This window comes from Dryobates pubescens, chromosome 26 (assembly GCF_014839835.1).
Source record: "Dryobates pubescens isolate bDryPub1 chromosome 26, bDryPub1.pri, whole genome shotgun sequence".
NCBI lineage: Eukaryota > Metazoa > Chordata > Aves > Piciformes > Picidae > Dryobates > Dryobates pubescens.
The window spans coordinates 16,132,979-16,156,258 of NC_071637.1; the positions used below are offsets into that span (position 1 = coordinate 16,132,979).

Here is a 23,280-nt window from a genome sequence, read left to right on the forward strand (position 1 = left end):
GGGTGGCCGTGGGAGCGGCGCCCTCGGCTCTGGCCGGGCGGGAGAGCCCGCGGGGGAGGCGCCGCGGTGCCGGCGGGTGCTGCGGGAAGCGAAGGCGTCGGCCCTGCTCTCTCGCCGCTCCCTGGCTGAGGGCTCCGGCTCTGGGCGTCTCAAGAGCCGGGTGATGCCCCTGAAGGTGCTTCTTCCCCCCGCGGAGCCCAGGGCCAAGGGCAGAGGCCGCCGCTGTTGGACTTAAGCCGACAGCGCTTGCTCAGAGCCCCGTGCCCGCCGCTGCCCTCGCTGCCTCCCTCTAGTGAGGAGCACCAGGGCCTGCAGGGCCCGGGCAGGGCGCTTGTAGCTTCCCAAGGGCCATGTGCCAGACGCCTATCTGCACGACGCTCGGCACTTTTAACTCTTACTTAACATCTTACTGCTTCATAATAATTCAGTTTGCCCAGGCGCTCAATTTTGGGAAGAAAAATGCTCGTAGGGCTCTGTAAAGTTTGAATTCGCTGAACCCTCCCTTGCTTCACAAAACGACAATGAAAACCAGGCCCACTTTGGATAGATGCAATAAATCTTGATTGACTTTATTAACACGTTGTATTTTAGGGTCACTTTACATTCCTAGACAAAAGAGATGATACAAATAAATACAAGCTGTAAAACTATGGACAGAACTATCAACAGGTTCCTTTTGTCTCTAGATCACCTAGGAGGAGGTGGAGATGGGTGTAGCTGGGAGGAGCTGCAGGGTCTCATCTGGACGGGTTGTGCCCCCGGGAGAGCCCTGGGCAGGCAGAGAGGGGCCTGAGGAGGGTGGGAAGTGCCTGGATCTGTCTCCTCCCCTCGCTTCCATCCCTATGGCTTTTGCAGGCTGTCCTTTCCCAGCCCTGCAGGGGTTGCGCTGCTCTGCTCCCAGCGTGGAGCGTGTGGATGGCACGGAGAGGGAGAGGACAGATCCAGCCTCACCCCCAGGCTCGGGGCGTGCTGCGTGTGCAGCGAGGGCAGGCTTTGCTACACCAAAACCCCGCTGGGGAGGGGGCTGGTGTGCTCCGTGTAAGGCGCTGGCGTAGCCCGAGGTGCTGGGGCAGAGGTATTGTCTCCGAGAAGGCTCAAGCAGCATGCAGATGAGTTCGGAGGAGGCGCCGGATCCGCGGGCAGAGTTCACAAAGTGCTTTCATTTCTCTGCTTCAGTCTCATGCGGTGCCCAGGGCCAGCACCTGCCCCAGGCCACTCTTTAAGCGCAGCTCTCGGGCTCCGGAGCGGAGCAGAGAGGAGAAGGATGTGAAACGCTCCCGTGAGGAGGCTGTGAGGGCACGGAGTGGCCCAGGGCCTGTTCCAGGAGGCAGTTGGATTTCCTGCCTTTGGCCAGGAAGCTGCAGGAAACCCAGCAGGGTCAGATAACAACCCAGAGAGTGGCAAACTCAGCAGGGATGTCTTGAAAGAACTTCAGCCCAGAGCTCAGCACGTTTTGTACAGCTTAAGACATCTCCCCCCCCCTCGGGCTCAGTGCAAGTCCAGCAGAAGGACCCTCTCAAAGCTTCTCTGACTGCCCAGGGCACACCACCCAGATCTCCACCTTACAGACAATGACTAAAGATGCAGCTTTAATTGCTTTAGCACCCCCCACCCCACCCCACACACACTCCTATGGACATCTCTTTCACCTTGCTAAGGAGTTTCTAACAGCATTAGAAGCAGCTCCTCTCCCAGGCAGTCACCACCTAGCTCCCCAACACTAAACTGAGAGGAGTGTGGGGTTGGACAGCCACTTCCACTGCACCAATCCTGCCCTGGAGGGGGAGTTTCCAGCATGTCACTCCAATCCAGAATTCCCTAGGGAACTGGGAGTGTCTGAAGGAGAAGTGTGTGCCTGTGCAGGCACAGAGCTCTCTGCCTCTGCATTATTCACCTACAACACAGCTGCCTTGGTGTGGATGTGGGGAAAGTGTTGCTGTTTCAGGTTTTAGACACAGCCCCTCTCTTTCTCCACCCCCTCTCCATTGTTTCAGTTCAATTCTTGGAGCACTCAACCCCGTACAATCATCCTTTAAAACATGGCCAAGGACAGGAGGTGATGTGCTAGAGAGAGGAGGGAGGCGAGGGAAGAGAAGGTGACATTAGGTTATGCAACATGAAGCAGTTAAAAGGCTCTTGGTGCACCAAGAGTGCTTTATAAAAAGGAAGGGGATGCCAGGGGCCCATCTTCAGGGGGGGAGAAATTTGTCAGCTGCCTGCTCTTGCAATGAGAAGCAAACTCCTCCTTCCTCCACCAAAACTAATATATGTATATATATTTCTACACACACACAGAGATGTGTGTACAAATACCTATATATATATATATATATTAATCTTGTGGTCCAGAGAAGCAGCTGAGCAGCTGGGTTAGGGTTTCAGCAGGCCCAGCCAGCTCACCAAGGCACGGTGCCCACAGGATGCAGGGGTGAGCTGTGCTGTGCCCAGCCTTCTGCTCTGTGCCTTCTGCTCCTGGGGGTCACACAGGACAGGGTCCTGCAGCCTGGGTGACTTCACTTTAGGGAGCTCACAAGGCAGAGTCCAGACATGAGAGCATTGCTAACAGCAGGCCAAGCCCTTGCTCAGTCACACAGGGCAGCAGAGAGGGAAATGGGTTAAAAAAGTCCATGGGGGACAGCCAACAGCAACCAGGAAAAGTAAAATCCCAGGTCTCAATGTACAGTGAACTAAAACTTAAGAAATGAGCTGTGAGACACCAGCCAGGGACACCTTACTGTCCTCAGTGTGGCAGTTCCACCTCCCCACACCCTGCCACACGAGCCTCCAGCGCTCCAGGAGCCTGCTTGAGCCTTAGGGCAGCCTGGCAGTGAGACTGTCAAAAGCAGGAGCTCTTCCTCCCTTGTTTTTCCAAGTAAAACCCCTGGAATGTATACCAGATTCCATCACCCAGACTCAGCCCCATGAGCTTTCCCTCCCAGCAGGCTCTGCAGGGGCTGGGAGGTGCCAAGGGAGAGCTCCCGAAGTGGAAGGGGCGAGGCACAAAAGGTACCAAATGCTGAACCTCCCTCGAAGGCAAGGGAAGGAACCAGCCAAGTGCACTCAGAGGCAGCTCCCCCTGGCACTGCTCTACCCTCTGCCCAGCACACAGGGGAGAGCAGAGCCAGCCCCAGGAGCCTGCCAGGGTGAAGGCTCTGAGCCAGTGCTACATTTAAGCAGTGGGAGGGGTGAGAAAACGGCCATGCAGCAGCCCACGGCCGAGAGGCTGCACAGGGCCACTGGTTTCAGATGCCAGGGGTAAAGATGGAGGCAAGAGAGGAGAAGAAAAGGTGGAGCTGGCACTGGTGTGCAGGTCTGTTCTTTGACAAGGTGCTGCCTGTTGGTGCAGATGAGGTCTGTAGGAGGTCGCTTTAGAGAAGCTCTTCCTTATGCTTGTAAACAAAGAAAGGCCTTCAGCTTCTGCTGCTGCCTTTCCAGAGAGCACAAAGTTGCTTTCCAGACCCTTTGTGTGTCCCACAGCCCTAGAGGGAGGCACAGCTGTCTGCTGGGAGTGCACACTGACTGCTGAGCCTGCCTGCCAGGTCCACCTCTCCACCCCAAACGATGACGCCAGGCTTTGGAGCGGGAAAGAGGCAAAACTAAGCACCCAGGCGAGTTTGAACAGGTCCTCTGCTTGCTTTAGCCTCACTTGCTTCTCACCATGGAGTTCAGCTGAGATGACTTCCAGCTCTTCTTATTGCCCAACAGCAAGAAAAGCCCAGTGCAGGAAGAGGGCCAGTGCAGGAGGAGGGATGGTGATGGTGTGAGGTGATCCCCATGCTTCCCCATTGCTTCTAACACACTTGAACGTACCTCATGCATTTCTCATTTCCTAACTAAAATCTGTTTCCCACAGAGGCTGAGTGGCAGAGCAGGAGCCTGCTGCACCCTGGCCAGCACAGGGCAGTCAAAGAGCAGAGGCCATCTCCAGGGGAAGGGGCTGGGAGCTCACTCTGCAGGTTGGTTCTTGTCTCTGGTCTCAGAAGGCAAAGGCTGTCCGTGCCCTGGAGAGGACCTTGCTGGCTTTACTTTGGAACCAGCCCTCGGGACTGTGGGTAGAGCTGAGAGCTGTGGGTGCCTGCTGCAGAGGAAGCCCCTGATTTCCTTCCAGTTTTAGGCCTGGAGAAGTAGAAATGGGAACACAAAATTAAACAACCCCCCCCTCACAAAGTCACAGAATAGTTTGGGTTGGGAGGGACCCTGAAGACCACCCAGTTTCAACCCCACTGCCATGGGCAGGGACAGCTTGCTCAAGGCCTCACCCAACCTTGACCACCTCCGGGCAGGGGGCACCTACAACCTCCCTGGGCAACCTGCTCCAGTGTCTCCCCACCCTCACTGGAAAGAATTTCTTCCTCATCTCCAGTCTAAAGTCACCTGAGCCTCACCAAACATCACCTTCCAAGAGCTGAGCTGGTTTTCCTGGGCTTATTCTCTGCCCACTCTCAGCTTTCTCTTCTCTCCCTCATGTCTCTACTTTACAGCCCAGCTCCCCTTAACGTCCCTGATGAGCGACGCTGACACGCAGCAGCTCTGCTCTCACCTCAAAGTCCAACTCACCTGGGCTTTGATTTTTTATTGGAAGTGCTCTCAAAGGTTGAAGCATCCACCTGGATCTCATCCTCATCCTGCAGAGCTGCCTCCAGAGCTGCCTGGACTTTGGGAGCGATGGCTGGCCCCTCGTAGTCCCTCGTCGTTCGGCTGGGCATGTCAAGCTCCAGCAGCACAATGTTCTCTGCCTGAGACAGCAAAAGCAGGACCCAAGGCTGCTCATTTACAGAACAATTGTTTCTTTTCCCTCCAGAAGCTCTGTCTGAAGTGATCATGGACTCATAGAATGGCCTGGTTGGAACAGACTTTAAGGTCATTGAGTCCAACCATAACCTGGCACCTCCCTGTACCCCACTCTTGGACCACGTCCCTGAGCTCTTCATCCACAGGGCTTTGAAACCCCTCCAGGGATGGGGAACTCCACCACTGCCCTGCACAGCCTGGGCCAGAGCCTGATGACACTTTCAGTGAAGAAATTTTTCCTAATATCCAACCTCAACCTCCCCTGGGGCAACTTGAGTCCCAGTTCCACTCTTCCTATACCTCATAAATGTATGCAGGGCCCTGTAAAAGAATCACAGACTCATAGGCTCATAGAATGGGTTGGGTTGGAAGGGACCTTAAAGGTCATCTAGTTGGAAGGGCTTAAAGATCATCTAGTTTCAACCCTTCCACTAGCCCAGGCTGCTCAAGGCCCCATCCAAACTGACACTGAACCCCTTCAGTGAGGGGATATCCACAGCCTCCCTGGGCAGCCTGTGCCAGAGTCTCCCCAGCCCCACTGGAAAGAATTTCTTCCTCATCCCCAGTCTCAATCTCCTCTCCACAAACTTCAATCCATTCCCTCTCATCCTGTCACTCCAAGCCCTTGTCAAAAGTCCCTCCCCAGCTTTCTTTTAGCCCACTTCAGGCCCTGGAAGGCTGCTCTAAGGTTTCCCTGAAACTGTCCCTTCTCTGGGCTGAACAGCCCTGACTCTCCCAGGCCTGTCCTTACAGGGGAGGTTCTCCAGCCCTCTGATCATCTTCGTGGCCTCCTCTGGGGCCTCTCCAGCAATTCCCATGCCAGAGAACAAAGAATCCTGCAGAACTCCACTGGCCAGGTGGTGAGGGTGAGCACATGAAGGGTGCAACCCCATCTAGGCTTACCCTGTACCGAGTCTCTGGCCGGATCATCATGGAGGTCCTGGCGTGCTGGCTCAGTGGCCTTTTGTAGCCTACAGCAGAGACTGGTCTCTTCATCATCTGCTGGTTCCTAGGGAAAATTATTTGGGGTATTACACACCAAAAGCAGACTCCTCCTGGAATTTATGAGCTAAAACATCTGCCAACTGCACAGAGAAAAGCTGTTGCAAGGCAGCAGAAAGGACCTCGGCGGCGGCGGCAGGAAGAGCTCTCTGCAGGCAGAGGCAAGAAGAGAAGACAGTGCCCCTGTGTCACCTCTTCCCTGCACACAGGGCAGGACTTCTGCACCTTTCCACTCTACAGACCACAGCTGCAGCCACCTTTCTAAACCTGCTGCAGAGAACTTTCTGTGTAGAGAGGCAGGCTCTAGCCACAGCTCTCACCACAGTTATTGTCAAGAGCTTTCCAACCTAGAGCAGGAAAGAATCCCAGAATCCCAGCGTGGGTTGGGCCAGGAGGGACCTCTGGGCATCACCCATCCAACCCCCTGCTCCAGCAGGGCACCCACAGCAGCTTGCCCAGGAGCACAATGGCCAGCTGGGGCTGGAATATCTCCTGAGAAGAAGACTCCACAACCTCTCTGGGCAGCCTGCTCCAGGGTTCCAGCACCTTCGCACCAAAGAAGCTTCTCCTCCTGTTCAGATGGAACCTCCTGGGCTGCAGTTTGTTTCCCCTCACAGGAGGGAAGCAGGGCAGGGGTTTGCTGCCATTTTCATGGGGAATCCATGCCATTAGATGCATTTCACACATCATTATTTGGCTCCCCTACAAGCCAAGCCTCATCTCCCCCAGCCTCCCCCTAGCTGTGCATCCCTGGTTCACTCAAACCCACTAAGAGCTTGCTTTACTTTCTTGTGCAGCAAGAAGCCACCAGCTTTGGAGGGCTGCTTTAAAATGCCCACTGCAGTCCCCTCTTTTGTGAGGGATTCTTGTTCCCAGGAGAGGGTTTTCCCTGACTCTGTAATCCCACCCCAAGGAAAGGTCAGAGGTAGGCTTACTCCAGACGGCTTATGGGGTGCAGTTTCCACTGATCTTCCTCTTCATCAAAGAATGATCTGTTCATGATCTTATTCTTTTCTTCCAAGGGAATAAAGTTCTCAATAATCAGGTGCCTAGGTGCAGCCACAAAAAATGAGAAGGACATCAGAAACACAATGAGCAGATGACTTTTCCCCCCAGCTCCTCTCCCTCTGACCTCAAACAGCTCTGGAAAAGGAGGAGGGTTTCAGTTTTCTCCTCTTGCAATCTTGCTCCCCAAGCACATGCAAAGCAGCCCCTCCAGTGCCTATCCAAAGGGACTCTGGAATGGGCTGCTCAGGGAGGCTGTTGCTCCCTGGGGTTGTTCAAGGCCAGGTTGGATGAGGCCTTCATAGGATTATAGCATCAGTCAGGGTTGGAAAGGACCACACATGGCACTTGGTGCCATGGTCTAGTCGTGAGGTCTGTTGAGACAGGTTGGACTTGATGATCCTTGGGGTCTCTTCCAACCTTAGTTATACTGTGATACTGTGATACAAGGATCATCTAGTTCCAACCCCCCTGCCATGGGCAGGGACACCCCACACTAGAGCAGGCTGGCCAGAGCCTCAGCCAGCCTGGCCTTAAACACCTCCAGGGCTGGGGCCTTAACTACCTCCCTGGACAACCCATTCCAGGGCCTCACCACTCTCATGGGGAAGAGCTTCCTCCTCATGTCCAGCCTGAATCTCCTCACCTCCAGCTTCATTCCATTCACCCTGGTCCTATCACTACCTGAGAGCCTGAGCAGTCCCTCCCCAGCCTTCTTGGAGCCCCCTTCAGATTCTGGAAGGCCACAACTGGGGGAGTGATGCAAACTGCCACCCTTGGGGGTGCAGAAGCCCTGGGCTGTCAGTGTCACAAATGGGAGAGGCAGTGGAGGGTGGTGGTGAGGAAGGTCTTCTTTTTAGGGGGGTAAGGGACAGCTAAATGCTGAAGTTGTAGCTTAGGCCTTGGGCAGCTGATTCCAGTTGAGAGGTGTCAGTGGCCGTGGTGGGGGAGGCTGGAGCAGATGAGCTCTGAGGTCCCTTCCAACCTGAGCCATTCATGAGTTCTCTTAATGGTAAGTGATGAAACACTGGCACCTACTTCAGCTTTAATTCCCTGGTAAGTTCATTCTGGGTCTGTTCCAGTTCCTGGCGCTCCTTGATGTGCTCCTCTTGGAGATCATGGATCTCTGCCTTCACAGCTTGCAGCTTGGAAAACAACTGCGGCAGGCAGGCAAGAGCCAAAGTCACAACTTGCCAAGGCTCCTTTCCCTTCCCCACCCAAGCTGATTGCACTCCTGACCCAGCAGGAATCGTGGCACCATCTCACCTTTTTGAGTTTTTTGGTCTTTATGTCCACCTCTTGCTGAAGAGAGCTGTAGGTCTCCTTCAGCTCCAGCGTCTCCTCGTCCCGGCTCTCCATCTGCTGCTGGATCTCTCGCTCACGGCGTTTCTGGAGAAGGTGACACAGTGCCCATGACCACAGTGAACCTCTTGGGCTGGGGCCAGAGGAGGCCAGAGCCCCTCTGCTGCAAGGCCAGGCTGAGAGAGTTGGGCTTGTTCAGCCTGGAGAAGAGAAAGCTCCAGGCAGGCCTCAGAGCAGCCTCCCGGTAGCTGCAGGAGGCTCCAAGCAGGCTGCAGAGGGACTGCTCCCAAAGGCCTGCAGGGACAGCAGCAGGGGCAGGGGTTTGAAATGAGAGCAGAGCAGATTGAGACTGGAGGTGAGGAACAAGTTGTGCCCCAGGAGGCTGCTGGAACACTGCAGCAGGTTGCCCAGGGAGGGAGCTGAGGCCCTATGGCTGGAGCTGTGCAAGGGGAGGCTGGAGAAGGCTGTGAGCAAGCTGCTGCAGGGCAGGATGTCCCTGCTGAGGGCAGGGGGGTTGGGCTGGGTGAGCTTTGGAGCTCCCTTCCAACCCCAACCCATTCTAGGATGGTAGAGGAGACTTTCCCAAGGGTCTGCACCATGTTTGTCTGTGCAGAACAAGGACTGCTGCCCCCTGTACCTGTTCTGCAATTTCCTGCCGTTTCTGCTCCAGGATTTTCTGCTGCTCATTTGTGTGGTCCACAATGTTTTTGCCCCCCACCAGCAGCTTGCTTTCCATGGCCTGGAAGGTGGAAAAAACAAACCCAACAAGGTCAGAAGTTTCTCTCAGTGACCTCACAATGTAACTTTTCCTCCTGCTCACACAATTGCTTCCTGGCTGCTCCCTTGTTTCATGCTGCCTTTCAAGCCAGCTGCTTACAGGGATGATCATTTCTTCAAGTGCCTCCAAATCTGTAGGATTTAAGGGATGGGAACTTGCCTACAATCAGGCATTGGACTGCTTGGAAGAGTCCAGTGCAGAGCCACAGAGCTGCTGAGGGCAGTGGAACATCTCCCTGGGATGCCAGGCTGAGGGGGCTGGGGCTTGGAGCAGAGGAGCCTGAGGGCTGCCCTCAGTGCTGGGGATAAAGATGTGCAGGGCTGGAGCCAGGCTCTGCTCAGGGCTGGCCAAGGACAGCACCAGGGGCACTGGGGGCAAGCTGGAGCAGAGCAGCTGCCAGGGGAACAGGAGGGGAAACTGGCTGGAGCCAGGCTCTGCTCAGGGCTCAAGGACAGCACCAGGGGCACTGGGGGCAAGCTGGAGCAGAGCAGCTGCCAGGGGAACAGGAGGCAAAACTTTGTCCCTGTGAGGGTGCAGAGCCCTGGGGCAGGCTGCCCAGAGAGGCTGTGGAGTCTCCTGCTCTGGAGAGCTTCCAAACCCCACCTGGGTGTGTTGTGTGTGCCCTGCCCTGGGTGACCCTGCTCTGGCAGGGGGCTTCCCACCCCTGCCACCCTGTGCTTGCTGCAGCATGTGGCAAAGCTGGAGAACCAAGGTGTGCTCTCCTGAGCAGCACTTGTCAGTGATCTGTGAGAGGCTGAAGCGTTTCTGGTGCTACAGCTTGAGCAAAGATGCATCACCAACATTTTGCTGTGCTGATTGCTCAAGATGCTCTACAAGCCCAGCACCTCAGAACTGCTGGACATCAAACTCTGTCATTTAATGGTGGAAGTGTCACCTGCTGCCTAGAAAGCTTCCAGTCTCAACATCCATCCCTATCCTGGAAAATCCTCTGAAGTATCTTCACAGTGAGGCTGGGGAGACACCGGCACAGGCTGCCCAGGGAGGCTGTGGCTGCCTCCTCCCTGGAGGTGCTCAAGGCCAGGCTGGATGAGGCCCTGAGCAGCCTGGGCCGGTGGGAGGTGTCCCTGCCCGTGGCAGGAGCTGCCTGAGCTTTGAGGTCCCTTCCAACCCCAACCCATCCTGTGAAGCTCTCCAAACTGGGACACCTCCCACCCCGCTTCAGCCCAGGCAAGCAGCTTTCAGGCAGCACCACAAGGAGGATCCCTACCTTGATTTTAGCACTCAAGGTTTCTGTGGCTTCCTTCTCCCTCCTCAGGTCCTCCATTTTCTTCTCCTTCTCCTTCAGCAGCCGCATCTTCTCCTCCGCCACCAAGCTGTGATCCTCCACTATGGCTCTCTTCTCGATCTCCAGCTTCTCCTGCTGCTCCCTCCAGTAGTCATCTTTGTCATCTCCCTCCTCCTCCCCCTCTTCGGTGTCCTCCTCCTCCTCCCCACCGTCCCTCCTCCTCTCCCTCCTCTTCCTCTTCCCCACGGAGCGTTTCTCCAGCTGGGCCTTGAGCCGAGCGATCTCCTCCTGGAACTCCCTCAGCAGGGCGTCCTTGGGGTCCTCGTTGACCCTGGGCTTGTTCTTGATGTTCTTGGCACGGTTGGCGTAGCGCAGGGTGGTCAGGGTCTCCTCCACGTTGTAGGAGGCGGGGCCTATGTTGGCCACCATCACCGTCTTGGCGTTGCCCCCCAGAGAGTCCTGCAGCAGCCTGGTGAGCTTGGAGTCCCTGTAGGGGATGTGGGTGCTCTTGCCGTCCACCAGGGCCGAGATGACGTTGCCCAGCGCCGAGAGGGAGAGGTTGATCTTGGTGGCCTCCTTCAGCCTCTCGCCCTGGGCCCCGGTCTTGGCCTGCCGCTCGCTGCCCGCCAGGTCGACCAGGTTGAGCTTGCCCACGCGGATGTGGTTCTCCCCGTCCAGCCCCAGCTGGCTGCACTCGATGGTGATGACGAAGATGGCGTGGGAGCGGGAGCTGTGCTCGTTCATGTTGGTGGCCCCCACCGAGCGGTTCTGGTTGCCCACGTTCATCACGTGCTCGATCTCCTTGACGCTCTTGGTGACGAAGGAGGACAAGTCCTTCACGTAGACCCCCGTGTCCGGCCGCTCCTTCAGCTCCAGCCTCTTGGACTGGTCCTTGGCCAGCAAGTCCCTGATCTCCTCTTGGTAGATCTCCAGGTAGGAGGCCCTGACCAGGTACTGCTGGTTTTGGGAGCGGGAGATGTGGGTGAAGATGTGCTCGAAGGAGTTGGGGATGACGCCCCTCTTCTCGGGGTCCCCCCGCACCCCTTCCATGGTGTAGGTCTTGCCCGTGCCGGTCTGCCCGTAGGCGAAGATGGTGCCGTTGAAGCCCTGCAGCACCGAGTCCACCAGGGGCCGGAAGGTCTCATCGTAGAGCTCCACCTGTTTGGAGTTCCAGTCGTACACGGCGTCGAAGGTGAAGGTCTTGGGCGGCTCGTGGGAGGCGCCCCGGGGGTTCTTCACCGACACCTGCCCCAGCTTGACGTCCACGTTGACCACCCGCTCGTAGGAGGCCGTCCTCTCCTTGCCGTTCATGGGCCGGCACCGCACCACCACCCGCACCGACTCGGAGCTCTTGGCCTTGGACATGGCGGCGGGGCCGGGGCGGCGGCGGCCTGGCTGCTGGACGATCCCCGGCCGGCGGCCTGCGGCACCGAGCGCAGGGGGAAGAGGTCACACGGAAGCACAGGGTCCGGCAGGCAGCTTGGACAAGGCCTCGGGGAGCGCCGAGTCCGAGCTGCCGCCCACCACCTGCTGGCTAACCAAGCCATGGCTCCCAGGGCCACGTCCAGTCCCCTCTGGAGCACCCCCAGGGATGGGGACTCCACTGCCTCCCTGGGCAGCACATCCCAATGGCCAACAACTCTCTCTGGGAAGAACTTTCTCCTCACCTCCAGCCTAAACCTCCCCTGGCACAGCTTGAGACTGTGTCCTCTTGTTCTGCTGCTGGGTGCCTGGGAGAAGAGCCCAACCCCCACCTGGCTCCAACCTCCCTGCAGGGAGTTGCAGAGAGCAAGAAGGTCTCCCCTGAGCCTCCTCTTCTCCAGGCTAAGCAACCCCAGCTCCCTCAGCCTCCCCTCCCAGGGCTGTGCCCCAGACCCCTCCCCAGCTTTGTTGCCCTTCTCTGGACACCTTCCAGCATCTCAACCTCTTTCCTGACCTGAGGAGCCCAGAACTGGCCACAGGGCTCAAGGTGTGGCCTGAGCAGTGCTGAGCACAGGGCAGGATGAGCTCCCTGCTCCTGCTGGCCACACTGCTCCTGCTGCAGGCCAGGATGCCATTGGCTTTCTTGGCCACCTGGGCACAAGAGACCATCAGGTCCAACCCCCCTGCCCAAGCAGGATTACTTGAGGCAGTCTGCACAGGAACATCCAGGTGGGTTTGGAAAGTCTCCAGGCAAGGAGACTCCACAACCTCCCTGGGCAGCCTGCTCCAGGGCTCCCTCACCCTCACTGCAAGGAGGATTCTCCTCATGTTGAGCTGCAATCTTCTATGGTCAGGTTGGAACCTGTTGTTCCCTGGCTTATGACTGTGCACCAGTGACAGGAGCTTGGCTCCCTCCACTTGCCACCCACCCCTCAGATACTGACAGACACTGATGAGATCCCCTCTCAGTTTTCTCTTCTCAAGGCTACACAGCCCCAGGGCTCTCAGTGTCTCTTCACAGGGGAGATGCTCAAGTCCCCCAATCATCCTCATGGCTCTCCCTTGACTCTCTCCAGCAGTTCTCTGTCTTTCCTGTGAGGACAGACTGAGGGAGTTGGGGTTGTTCAGTCTGGAGAAGGCTCCCAGGAGACCTCACTGTGGCCTTCCAGGATCTGAAGGGGGCTACAGGAAAGCTGGGGAGGGACTTCTGAGGGTGTCAGGGAGGGATAGGACTGGGGAGGATGGAGCAGAACTGGAAGTGGGGAGATTGAGATTGGCTGTGAGGAAGAAGTTGTTGCCCATGAGGGTGGTGAGAGCCTGGCACAGGCTGCCCAGGGAGGTGGTGGCAGCCTCCTGCCTGGAGGTGTTTGCAGCCAGGCTGGAGGTGGCTGTGAGCAACCTGCTGTGGTGTGAGGGGTCCCTGCCCATGGCAGGGAGGTTGGAACTGCCTGAGCCTTGAGCTCCCTTCCAGCCCTGACATCTCTCTGATTCTTGCACTGGGGAACCCAAACCTGGACCAAGTATTGCAGGTGTGGTCTCAGCAGGGCAGAGTAGAGAGGGAGAAGAACTTCCCCAGACCTGCTGGACACCTTCTTGATGCACCCCAGGATGGCACTGGGCTCTCTTGGCCACAAGGGCACATTGCTGTTCCCTGGAGAGCTGTCAGTGTTGGTGTTTAGAAAACCCTTCTGCAGTGCTGGGCTGAAGTCCTTCCTATGACTAAAGAAGCTTAGGCTTGGATTCAGCAGACAAAGGCCCAGTGGAAAAGAGGAGAGGATGGGGCTCTTCTTTGTTTGGCTTTGCCTAGCTGGGTTGCTGTAGTTTGGCTCTTTGCACCTCTGGTGCAGCTAAATAAAGGAGGGCTGGGTGCAGCACTCGCCCCTGGGACCTGGACTGTCAGCTCTGTGCTGGGTGGCACACCTGAGTCACAGGTCAGGGGTCTGCAGGTGGCCATCTGTCACAAAGCCATCAGCTGGAGCTGTGTTTTGTGTCCCCTGAGCTGTGTGAGAGGGGAGGGCTGGGGAACAACACCAACAATCCTCTGCCAGAGGAGCTGAACAAGGCCTGCCCTGAGACAGCGTTCTTGGAGCAAAGCCTGGACTCAAAGTGGGTCACTGCCACAAGCTCTGCTCCCAGAAAACCATCCAGGTCCATCTGGAGGCCATTCACCAGAGTGTGCCCAGCAGGGCAAGGGAGGTCCTCCTGCCCCTCTACTCTGCCCTGGTGAAGCCACATCTTGGAGGACTGTGCCCAGCTCTGGGCTCCCCAGGTCAAGAGGGACAGGGAACTGCTGGAGAGAGTCCAGGGGAGGCTCCAAAGCTGCTGAGGGGCCTGGAGCAGCTCTGGGAGCAGCAGAGGCTGAGAGCCCTGGGGGTGTTGAGCAGCCTGAGAGGGGATCTGCTCCATGCTCAGCAAGAGCTGAAGGAGCTGTTGGGGGCAAGAGGCTGGGGCCAGACTCTGCTCAGTGGTGCCCAGGGACAGCACAAGGAGCAATGGGCACAGAGTGGCAGCCAGGAGGTTCCATGAGGAGAAAGTTGTTTGGTGTGAGGGAGCAGAGCCCTGCAGCAGGCTGCCCAGAGAGGTTGTGGAGTCTCCTGGTGTGCAGAGCTTCCAACCCCCCCTGGGCACTGTGCCCCTGGGCAGGCTGCTGTGGGGGGCAGCAGGGCTCTCAGCTTTTCCTCCTCACAGAGATGCCCCTCAGCACCTCTGGAGACTCTGGACCAGCTCCAGCACCTTGATGCCTTTCATGCAGCCCCACACAGACTCAGGCATGGTTTTGTCTTCTGGCACTATACTTTCAGTGGGATTGCCAAGAACCAGCTCTGCCCAAGCACACCAACCCAGTGGAACACCCCAGCTCCTGCTCTGGTGTCTAGCTGAAGCAGGTTGATGAGATCCACATCAGTCTGAACTCTCAAAGCCAGTTCACAGACCTGAGTCCTTCATGGCACTGGGTGGGGAGAAGGAAACCTCCTGCTGCATCCCTCAGCCATCAGCACAGTGAGCTGCCACCCCACACAGAATGGAAAGAGCCTGCTCCAGCCACAGCCACACATGGAGGATCCCAGCAGCCCCTCATGGAGTGCTGGGTGACTCCTAACAAGCTGCTGCTTTTCAAATAGAGCTCTTAGGAAGAGCTTCAAAGCTCCTGCTGCCAGCTGGAACTAAACATCAACCTCATGCATGCTGGAAACCCTCAGCACTGCTGGTTGTGTTCAGCTTGGCCTCTTCAGGACCTTCTTTGTGTTCCACTACCCACCAAGACCTGCTCTAACCCATGGCTTAGCTACTCAGTCACTGCAGGGCTGAGGGGAGCTTCTCAGACAAGATGAGAGAGCTTCAGGAGCAGAGCTAGAGGGCTAAGAAATGAGGCAGAATGTTCCTAGCCCCAAATCCAGGCTGTTAGTCTACAAAGAATCACACAAGAGCAACAAGAAAATGTGTTTAAAATTGTCCAGAACCCTCAGGAGCTCTCCCAGGCCAAACCCCTGCTCAAGCAGGGCACCCACAGCAGCCTGCCCAGGGGCACAATGCCCAGGGGTGGTTGGAAGCTCTCCACACCAGGAGACTCCACAACCTCTCTGGGCAGCCTGCCCCAGGGCTCTGCTCCCTCACACCAAAGAAGCTTCTCCTCCTGCTTAGGTGGAAACATTAGTCAGGACCTGCTGGCTCTGGCCCTGCCCAGAGGACTTCAGGCTCTCAGCAGCCACCACCACTGAGTCCTGAGGCCTCTCCACCTCCTGCTTTGAGTTTAAAGACCTGAAGACGATTTCCCTTGGGACGCTGCCTCACCCCTTCCCTTGCATCTCCCTGCACATCCCCAGGTACCACTTAAAACATTCCATCACTCTCCTGCAGTCTCGACCCGTCGGGTGTCTGTGGCTTGGCCATGTCCTGCCTCGATCTCTCCTGCCTTTGATCCCTCACCAGCCAAGGCCTCGCTCGCCGCCGGTCTCCTCTTACCTCCCCGCCCAAGGCACCGCGGCCCCAGCAGGACATCCCCGGTGCCACCTCCGTCCCGGCGTGCCCCAGTCTCGCTTATCGCCCCCGATCACCTCTGTCACCTCCCTCAGCGTCACCTCGGCGCCCCAGAGTGTCTCCGGCCGCGGGCAGGCAGCAGGTGCCGGATCCCCGCCCCGGCCAGGCCCCCGAGCTCGCTCCTGGTCACGGCTTCACCGAGCGCCACCCGCCGCCCTCGCGGCTCCGAAACCGGGCGCGGCGGGGAGGTGGTCCCGGGGCAGTCCTGGAGCCCCAGCTCGAGGGACGGGGACTGAGGGCCGGCCCCGAGCGGGGAGCGGCGACAGCGAGGGTGACATTCGCCCGAACGGGGCCGCTCGGCGAAACGGGGACACCCGCCGCGCCTGCCGCCTCCCTCGACCGCTGCCCTAGCCGCGCCCACGCGTCCGAACGGCGGTGCCCCCGCCGAGCAGCCGGTGCCCCGGGCTGTCACACCCGCGCGGCACCGAAGGAGCGGCGGGACCCGGCGGGTACCATGGGGCCGCCCCTGGGGTGAGCGGCCCGGGCCGCGGCGGCTCCTCGGGGCGCACGGTGAGGCCGCGGAGAAGCCGCGAAGGGGGCTCCGGGCCAGGCGGGCCGGGCCGGGCCGGGCCGGACTCACCTGCGCCGTCACCATGGAGCCGTTCGGCCGCCTCCTCCCGCGGCACCGGAAGCGGCGCCGAGGCCCCGCCCCCGCCTCTGACGCACTTCCTTGGCAACGCGCGCGCCCGCCCCCACGCCGCCATTGGCGTAGCGACCGGCCCCGGATGGAGCCGGGACAAAGGGGACGCCGCCCCGGCCGCATTCCGCGGGAGCCGAGGGCGGCGGCGGCCTCCTCCCGGCCGAAGTTCGTCCTCGCCCAGGGCCAAACTCCCCGGCGGGGACTGCCCCAAGCGCAGCTCGGTAAAGGCCTGGGGCGGGGGGAAGCTCCGTGCTGCAGACCCCAGCCGGGCCCCGCTTCGCTGGGGCCCCTTGCGGCCGAGGAAGGAAGGTACTGCAACAGGAGTTCATACAAAAATCAGGGGTTTATTATTACAAAAAATACCCTTTTTTTTTTTATCAAAAGCCCCACTTGTGTGTGTGTTTGAATACTGTTCCCAACGCTGTGGGGAAAGGTTGCCCTTGCTCTGGGATGGGGCAGCCCTGATGGCACCACCCAAGATCACAAAGCCAAGGGAGAGCCCAAGGAGTGCAGGTATGCAGGCACCTGGCTCCCCACGGGGAGGTGGCCAGAAGCCCCCAAACCTCATAATGCCTGGAACCAGAGGCAAGTCTTTGCCACTCTGACCCTTAGGGCACCTTCACATTTACCTCACTCCCTTGAGCCCCCAAACTCCTTCAGAGCTGAGGAATATTTCTGAGAAGCAAAAAAAAAAAACCCCAGCACCAAAATGACACTGAGAGCTAAAACCCCACAAACAGCATGGTTTAGACCCAGACTTGCTCAGACCACAGGAGCACTGGAGGCAGCCAGCCCTGGTACCATGGACTTGCCCAAATGGCATTTTAAGAAGAGAACAGTTAAAATCTGGGTAGATTTGGGACAAAAGTTGTGAAATGTAAGTCACAGGAATACCAAAGGCACTGGTTGAGACTCAACACAGCAAGCTCAGTGGTGCTCCCAACACTAAACTGGACTGGGCCAAACAAAGGGTTTTTTGGGGGCTGCTCTTTCAACCAGCAGCAAACTCCTCCCACAGTTACCTCCAGCAGGAACCACCCCACAGAGGCAAAAGGCTCTGTGGTCAGAGAGGTTACTTTACAAAGTACAAAAGCAGAAAGCATTAAGACCTAGGCACGACACCAACCCCACTACAGCTACTTCCCCCAGTCTTAGCTCAAAAGCAGCTTCATTTCTACCACGGACCCCAACCCAACATCAACAGCTCCCAGCCCTAAAGCTGGCTCCACAAGATCTCCTGAGCCTGTGGCCCTGCAAACACCTCCTCCTCACTTCCACAGGAAGATGGGCTGAAGAAGAGACTGCCACCTTAAAACATGTCCCTGCTGTGAATCTCCACCACTGCTGAGGAGATCCAGGAGCTCCCCAAGCTCTTCTGACAGGGGAATGGAAGCAGAGGCACCAAGGTGGCTCTGGGAAGGCAATGGCAGCGATGGAGAAAACCCAGAGCTCCTTCCAAGCCCTGACCTTCACCTTCTGCAGGCAGTGGGATTATTCCTGCCAAGACTTTGCACTTCCAGAGAGCTCCTGGTGAAGTTTGGGACAAGCAGCTTTCACAGAGCCTCTGTGGAAAACTGAACGGAAACAGAAGAATGGTAACGGAGAGGGGGAACTCTGAGCAGCAGCTGCACCCTCACACTGCTGAACCCCAGCCAGGGAGAATGGAGAGCTGTGTAAACTACAGCTTCAAAACTAAGCAGAGTTTGTAGGTCCCTATAAACAGGATTAAAATGTCCTTTCTGTCTGACCTCAGCCTGGAAACAGAGGAGAAGTCAGAGAGGGCAGCCTGGAAGCGGCCGTGGGGGGCACCACAGGGCAGCCCGGCGGCGAGCTCTGTGTGCACAACACCCTCAGCGCTCCTTTGGCAGGGGCCTGAGCTCAGCACCCTGAGAAGCATGGAGCCTGCTCCTGGCCTGCTCAGAACTCATCCCTCAGCCGGGGGGGGTGGTCCATGCCGAAGAAGGAGGAGGGCTTGCCCCGCACGTCGCGCTCCCGCTTCACGAAGGCGGTGAAGGAGGAGACGCAGTTCCCGATGAAGTGGTCGGACTGGCCCAGGATGTACAGATCCACCTGAGGCACTTCTGGCTGCAGGCTCACCACCTTCACCTGCAGGGAAAGGAGGGAAGGAAATTCATTCACTTGTCTGTTACCAAAGAGTGACAGAACAGTTTGGCTTGGAAGGGACCTTAAAGCTCAGCCAGTTCCAAACCCGCTGGCCACGGGCAGGGACACCTCCCACCAGCTCAGGATGCTTAAGGCCTCATCCAGCCTGGCCTTGAACACCTCCAGGGAAGGAGCATCCACAACCTCTCTGGGCAACCTGTTCCAGTGCCTCACCACCCTCACTGGAAAGAATTTCTTCCACACCTCCAGTCCCAATCTCCCCTCTTCCAGCTCAAAGCCACTGTGCCTTGTCCTGGCACTCCCAGCCCTTGTCAAGTCCCTCCCCAGCTCTCCTGGAGCCCCTGCAGGTACTGGAAGGCTGCTTTAAGGTCTCCCTGGAGTCTTCTTCTCTTCTCCATGCTGAACAACCCCACCTCTTTCAGCCTGTTCCCACAGGAAAGGTTCTCCAGCCCTCTGATCATCTTTGTGGCCTCCTCTGGACCCTCTCCACCAGTTCCAGGTCCTTCTTGTGCTGGGGGCCCCAGAACTGGAGGCAGTGCTGCAGGTGGGGGTCTGAGCAGAGGGGCATAGTCCCTTCCCTGTGCTGCTGCTCTCCCTGCTCTGGATGCAGCTCAGCACACAGCTGCCTGCTGGGCTGCCAGGGACCATTGCTGGCTCCTGGGGAGTTTGTCACCAACTGACACCCCCAAGGCCTTCTCCTCATGGCTGCTCTCAAGCCCCTCCTCACCCAGCCTTTCCTAAAATCCTGTATTACAACTTAAATGCCTTGGCACAAGGCTGGCAATGGCTATTACAATCCAAATAGTATTAGAAGGGAGAATACACAACAACAAAAAGGGAGTGGATTCTGCCTCAGGTCACTGTAACTCACTCACGGACAGACAAATGTCAAACCCTTTTGGGAGAGCTCTTTGGTTTAGCTCATTGAAGCCCTTCTCAAGGAGAAACTTACTACCACACAGGAAAACACTCTTCAACCTCTGGGAAAGGAGGAAGTTTAGGCTGTAGTTTTCTTCCTGCTCTGAAGAACATTCCTGCTGAGATGCCAAGGGTTGGCTGGGACTCCCTGAGCTGCCTCTGCCTGCCGCCGGTGCCAGCCAGGGGCCACAGTCCAAGCAAGGCCTTTACTGAAGCCTTCCTGCCAGAGCCCCTTCCTGAAACTCACCTTTCCTTGGAAGAGCTGCTGGATTTCTCTGGTGTAGGGCTCAGAATCAGTAGCTATGTAAACAGATTTGGCCTCTGTCTTCTTCACCCAGAGCTGGAGGGCACGCTGGATCTCCCTGAGGTCCGGCAGGCACATGTCCATGGTGAGCGGCACCGTGGTGCTGCGGTCGTAGCCCACACACTGAGGGGATGCCATGAAGTGGGGCCCAGCTGTCCCATCCTTCAACATATTGCAGGCATTTTTCTATCAGAAGAAGAGAAAAGACCAAGTCTGAGGGCCAACAGGGTGAGGAAACACCACTATGCCCCCCACCCTCGAGGAATCCCAATGGCATCCCCAGGATGCCAGCGGGGTTTGGGCTGGCACCTCCAAAGCAGAGCTCCTCATCCACAGTGTCACAAGCACAGAATGGCTCAGGCTGGAAGGGACCTCAGAGATCACCTACACCAACCTCAACTGGACTCAGCTACTCGAGGCTTCATCCAGCCTGGCTTTGAACACCTCCAGGAAGGAGGCATCCACAGCCTCCTTGGGCAGCCTATTGCAGAGTCCCACCACCCTCAAGAGCTTCCTAAACTCCAGTCTGAACCTACTCTCCCTCAGCTTCAAACCATTCCCTCCTGTCCTGTTGCCAGACACCCTGATGAAAAGTCCCTCTCCAGACTCACTTTGGTTGGAAGTGACCTTTAAGATCACCAAGTCCAAGGACTAACCCAGCAGCCCCCAGCAACCAGCCACACTCAGGAGCCATACCCAGTCTGAGCCAATCCTCAGATGAATTCCCACATAGGGCCTGACCAGCAGAGACTCAATGTAGGCTTCTCCTTTCTTCACCATGTCCTCAGACCACACAATGTACTTATGGAGGGGCCGGTGCTCCTCCAGGACTGGAAACTGGGCTGGAGCTCCAGGCAGGGCAAGCACAGGGTGCTCAGAGGGGGGGAACCTGTAAAGGAAAAGACCCAAACAGTGACATAACCTCACCTGTGCACAAATGGCCTGCAGGGTAGGGTGGAAACTCTGAACACCCTGAACCATGCAGCAGCTGCTGCTCCAAATTTGCTCAAGATGAGCCCTAAGCATTCTGCCATCTGCTCAGAACATCAAAGCCAAACTCAGGTCGACTTCAAACCTGGCAAGAAATCAACTGGGATTATCTGAGAGATGAAAGAGGAGAATCCCACCCACAGCAGTGAACCAGGAGAGATGAAGGTTTTACCCCAGACTGGGAACATTTCTGTCAGGCACCCAGGTGACTGAAGGGGATCCCAAACCGTGAGGCAAGCAGCAAAACGCAGCTGAGGCCTAAACTCCTTCTGAATCATCACAATCAATATGTCCTGCAACTGAGCATCACTGCCTCAGAGATCAGCCCAACAACAGCTCACAGCCAAAAGTGCCCAGAGGAAGGGCATGCCCAGCAAATAGTGAATGGGAAAAGCTTTAAGGTTCTGATGATCTTGCTAATTAACCACCTCAGACACTCCCCCAAAAGCAAAGGCTTCACACAGTCGGCAGCACACCCCTGAGTCGTTCTGCAGCAGCAGGCTGACACCCTCCCATCTTCTCCCTACCTTTGGATCCAGTGGTCTTTGTATGCAGAATTGAAGGAGATTCCCTTGAAGAGCTCAGACTTGTCAAAATCCACCTGGAACTGATCCCAGAAGGGTCCAAAGGGATTTCCATCCTGCAAAGGAAAGGCAAATGTTCACCTGGGGCATGAAGGGAGCTGAAAGGTTGAGTTAGCAAGATCCTGGGGTGCACAGCTGAGGAGGAGAGCAGAGGGCACACAACAGCATGTGGGCTGGACAGGATGAGGAGAGAGAAGGGTATTAAAGTTATCAGAGAACTAAAAGAGCAGGAACTCCACAGCCCTACAAACCTCATTTAGAAGAGGTTCCTTTAAAAGCAAGTGGACAACTGTACCACAGATGGGAAACCAGCACAGAGCTGCAGGAGAGGAGCCACAGATCTGCTCTCCTCACAGTCATGACCAAGCCTTCAGTGCTCAAACCTTACACAGACAATCCTCCTGAACCTCAAGTGTCTGCTGGCAAGGAAAAGCATAAAGGTCAGGAAGCCACACTGGTGAGGGGCAAAAGGGATCTCACAGCTGCTGAGGGGCAAAAGGGATGCCCCCCAGACTGGTTTGGGATGCATAACTCCTAACCTGACAAACCCAATCAGTGCTGCAACCTGAGCAGGTCAGGCACTCCTTTCTGGAACAGCAGCAGAACTAAACTGTGCTTGTGGGGACACAGAAGGAACTCACCTTCATGGGGCAGGTGCTCTTGTCTGCACTCCTCTGGGCTGCTGCTTCGAAGCAGTAAGCCACTCTCTTGCCAGGGGGCCAGTGAAGGGGTGCCAGCTTCTCCATGAACTCCTCCAAGGGGATAACTCGGTGGTACTGCCGCAGTGGCTCCAGCTGGAAGTGCTCCGTGTAGGGAACGTGCAGCTGAGAACCAGAGCGACCAGACCAGCTTCACTCACGGAGCACCGGCAGCGCTCCAAGCCTCCCCTGCCCGGCGCCGAGCCTCCCCCTCCGGAGGCAGTCCACGGCCAGCGCGCTCCCCTCCCCTCCCTGCCCCGGGGCTCACATTGGTGTAGGGCGGGCGGTGGTGGCGGTACTCGATCCACGGCGGCACGGCTAAGGTCCGGTTGAGGGCTCGAGCGAAAGCGAGGGCTCCCAGGAAGTGCTCAGCCTGGTTCCCGAACCGACCTGCAAAAGAGGCGAGAGCAGGGCTGAACCGGGGGCTCCACCGGGCACCGACTGTGGGCTCCAGCACAACCTCAACCGGGGCCTCCTCCCGGGAGCTTCACTAGGGGCTCCATCGGGGCACTCAGCCAGGGCAGCCCCTACCGGGGGCTAGGCCGAAGCATCCTCCCAGGGAGGGCTCCTCCACCGGGGCCTCCTCCCACCGGAGGCTCTAGCGAGCGCTTCGCACCGGTCCCGGCGCGGCGGGAGGGCCTCACCCATGCAGGGGCAGTAGAGCAGGTAGCCAGCCGCGTCCCAGGCCGGCGCAGCGCCGCCTCCCGCCGCCATCGCGACGGAGAGCAGGGAGAGCAGGAGAACAACAGAGCCCCCAGAGCCCGCCATGGCCGCCCGGCGGAGGCCAAGCGGAGCCGACCCCATCCCGGCGTGCCCCGCGGCCCGGAAATGGCCCCGGCCGGGCCGGAAGTGGGAGGGCGACGTCACTCCCACAATGCCCCGCACAATGGGGCCGCCGGGGCCTGGGCCGGAGCCGCGCCTGGCGGGGCCCGGGGGAACGGGGTGAGTGCGGGGCGGGGAGGAAGGGAGGTGGCACCGGGGGAAGGGGGAATGAGTGAGGGGCGGCGCCACCGTCCCGCTCGGGCGAGAGGGGGGCGTGGGGGGGGGAGGAGGAAGAGGGAGCGTAGGCCGGGCCCGCCTCTCCCCTTCCCTCCCCTCCAGGCTGCGCCATGGTAACGGGTAACGGGGAGGTGGGGGTGGGCACGTGTGTTCCCCTTGGCATCGCATCCACCGGGGCTGCCCTGCCCTTCCCGGTGCCGACGGCGGGGATGCCCAGCTAGTCCCAGTGTTTGCAAGTCGCTCGTAAGCAGCACTCTACACTCTGTCCCGGGGCGGGGAAAAGAGGGGGGGGTCATAGCATGAATAAATCATACCCGTGTGTTTGGGGCTTCCCCGGAAGCTCAGGGCTTTAAAAATCCTGTCTGTTGTCGTGTCAGGGAAACGGAAGGTGAAAGAGGAGCTGGTAGGTGGCTGTATCCTCATGGGAAAGGGGCAGAGG

The 23,280-nt window shown here is 57.9% G+C and overlaps 2 protein-coding genes across 2 annotated transcripts; both read right to left on the reverse strand.

Moving 5' to 3' along the window:
- Positions 1-2,312: 2,312 nt before the first annotated feature.
- Positions 2,313-11,523, reverse strand: KIF3B (kinesin family member 3B). Its single transcript, XM_009901789.2, has 8 exons — positions 10,107-11,523; positions 8,738-8,839; positions 8,065-8,187; positions 7,837-7,955; positions 6,729-6,842; positions 5,695-5,800; positions 4,558-4,736; positions 2,313-4,116 (listed from the first exon to the last, which is right to left on the reverse strand). Exons 1-8 carry the CDS (start codon positions 11,487-11,489, stop codon positions 4,023-4,025), a joined length of 2,220 nt encoding a protein of 739 aa, XP_009900091.2. The 5' UTR covers positions 11,490-11,523; the 3' UTR covers positions 2,313-4,022.
- A 6,563-nt stretch (positions 11,524-18,086) lies between these two features.
- On the reverse strand, positions 18,087-22,646 carry POFUT1 (protein O-fucosyltransferase 1). The gene is made up of 7 exons (XM_054173499.1): positions 22,487-22,646; positions 22,111-22,232; positions 21,786-21,968; positions 21,088-21,200; positions 20,267-20,459; positions 19,514-19,756; positions 18,087-18,330 (listed from the first exon to the last, which is right to left on the reverse strand). Exons 1-7 carry the CDS (start codon positions 22,644-22,646, stop codon positions 18,142-18,144), a joined length of 1,203 nt encoding a protein of 400 aa, XP_054029474.1. The 3' UTR covers positions 18,087-18,141.
- Positions 22,647-23,280: the final 634 nt, after the last annotated feature.

What these genes read in the sequence shown, in the direction of transcription:
- KIF3B (XM_009901789.2), bottom strand. Translation starts at nt 11,489, where the DNA reads ATGTCCAAGGCCAAGAGCTCCGAGTCGGTGCGGGTGGTGGTGCGGTGC. An exon ending in CCTTGAGTGCTAAAATCAAG is followed by an intron (nt 8,840 to 10,106) that starts GTAGGGATCCTC and finishes TCCACCTTCCAG; the next exon opens with GCCATGGAAAGCAAGCTGCT. An exon ending in AGACCAAAAAACTCAAAAAG is followed by an intron (nt 7,956 to 8,064) that starts GTGAGATGGTGC and finishes TGCCTGCCGCAG; the next exon opens with TTGTTTTCCAAGCTGCAAGC.
- POFUT1 (XM_054173499.1), bottom strand. Translation starts at nt 22,646, where the DNA reads ATGGGGTCGGCTCCGCTTGGCCTCCGCCGGGCGGCCATGGCGGGCTCT. An exon ending in AAAGACCACTGGATCCAAAG is followed by an intron (nt 20,460 to 21,087) that starts GTAGGGAGAAGA and finishes TTTCCTTTACAG; the next exon opens with GTTCCCCCCCTCTGAGCACC. An exon ending in AGCAGCTCTTCCAAGGAAAG is followed by an intron (nt 18,331 to 19,513) that starts GTGAGTTTCAGG and finishes CTTTCCCTGCAG; the next exon opens with GTGAAGGTGGTGAGCCTGCA.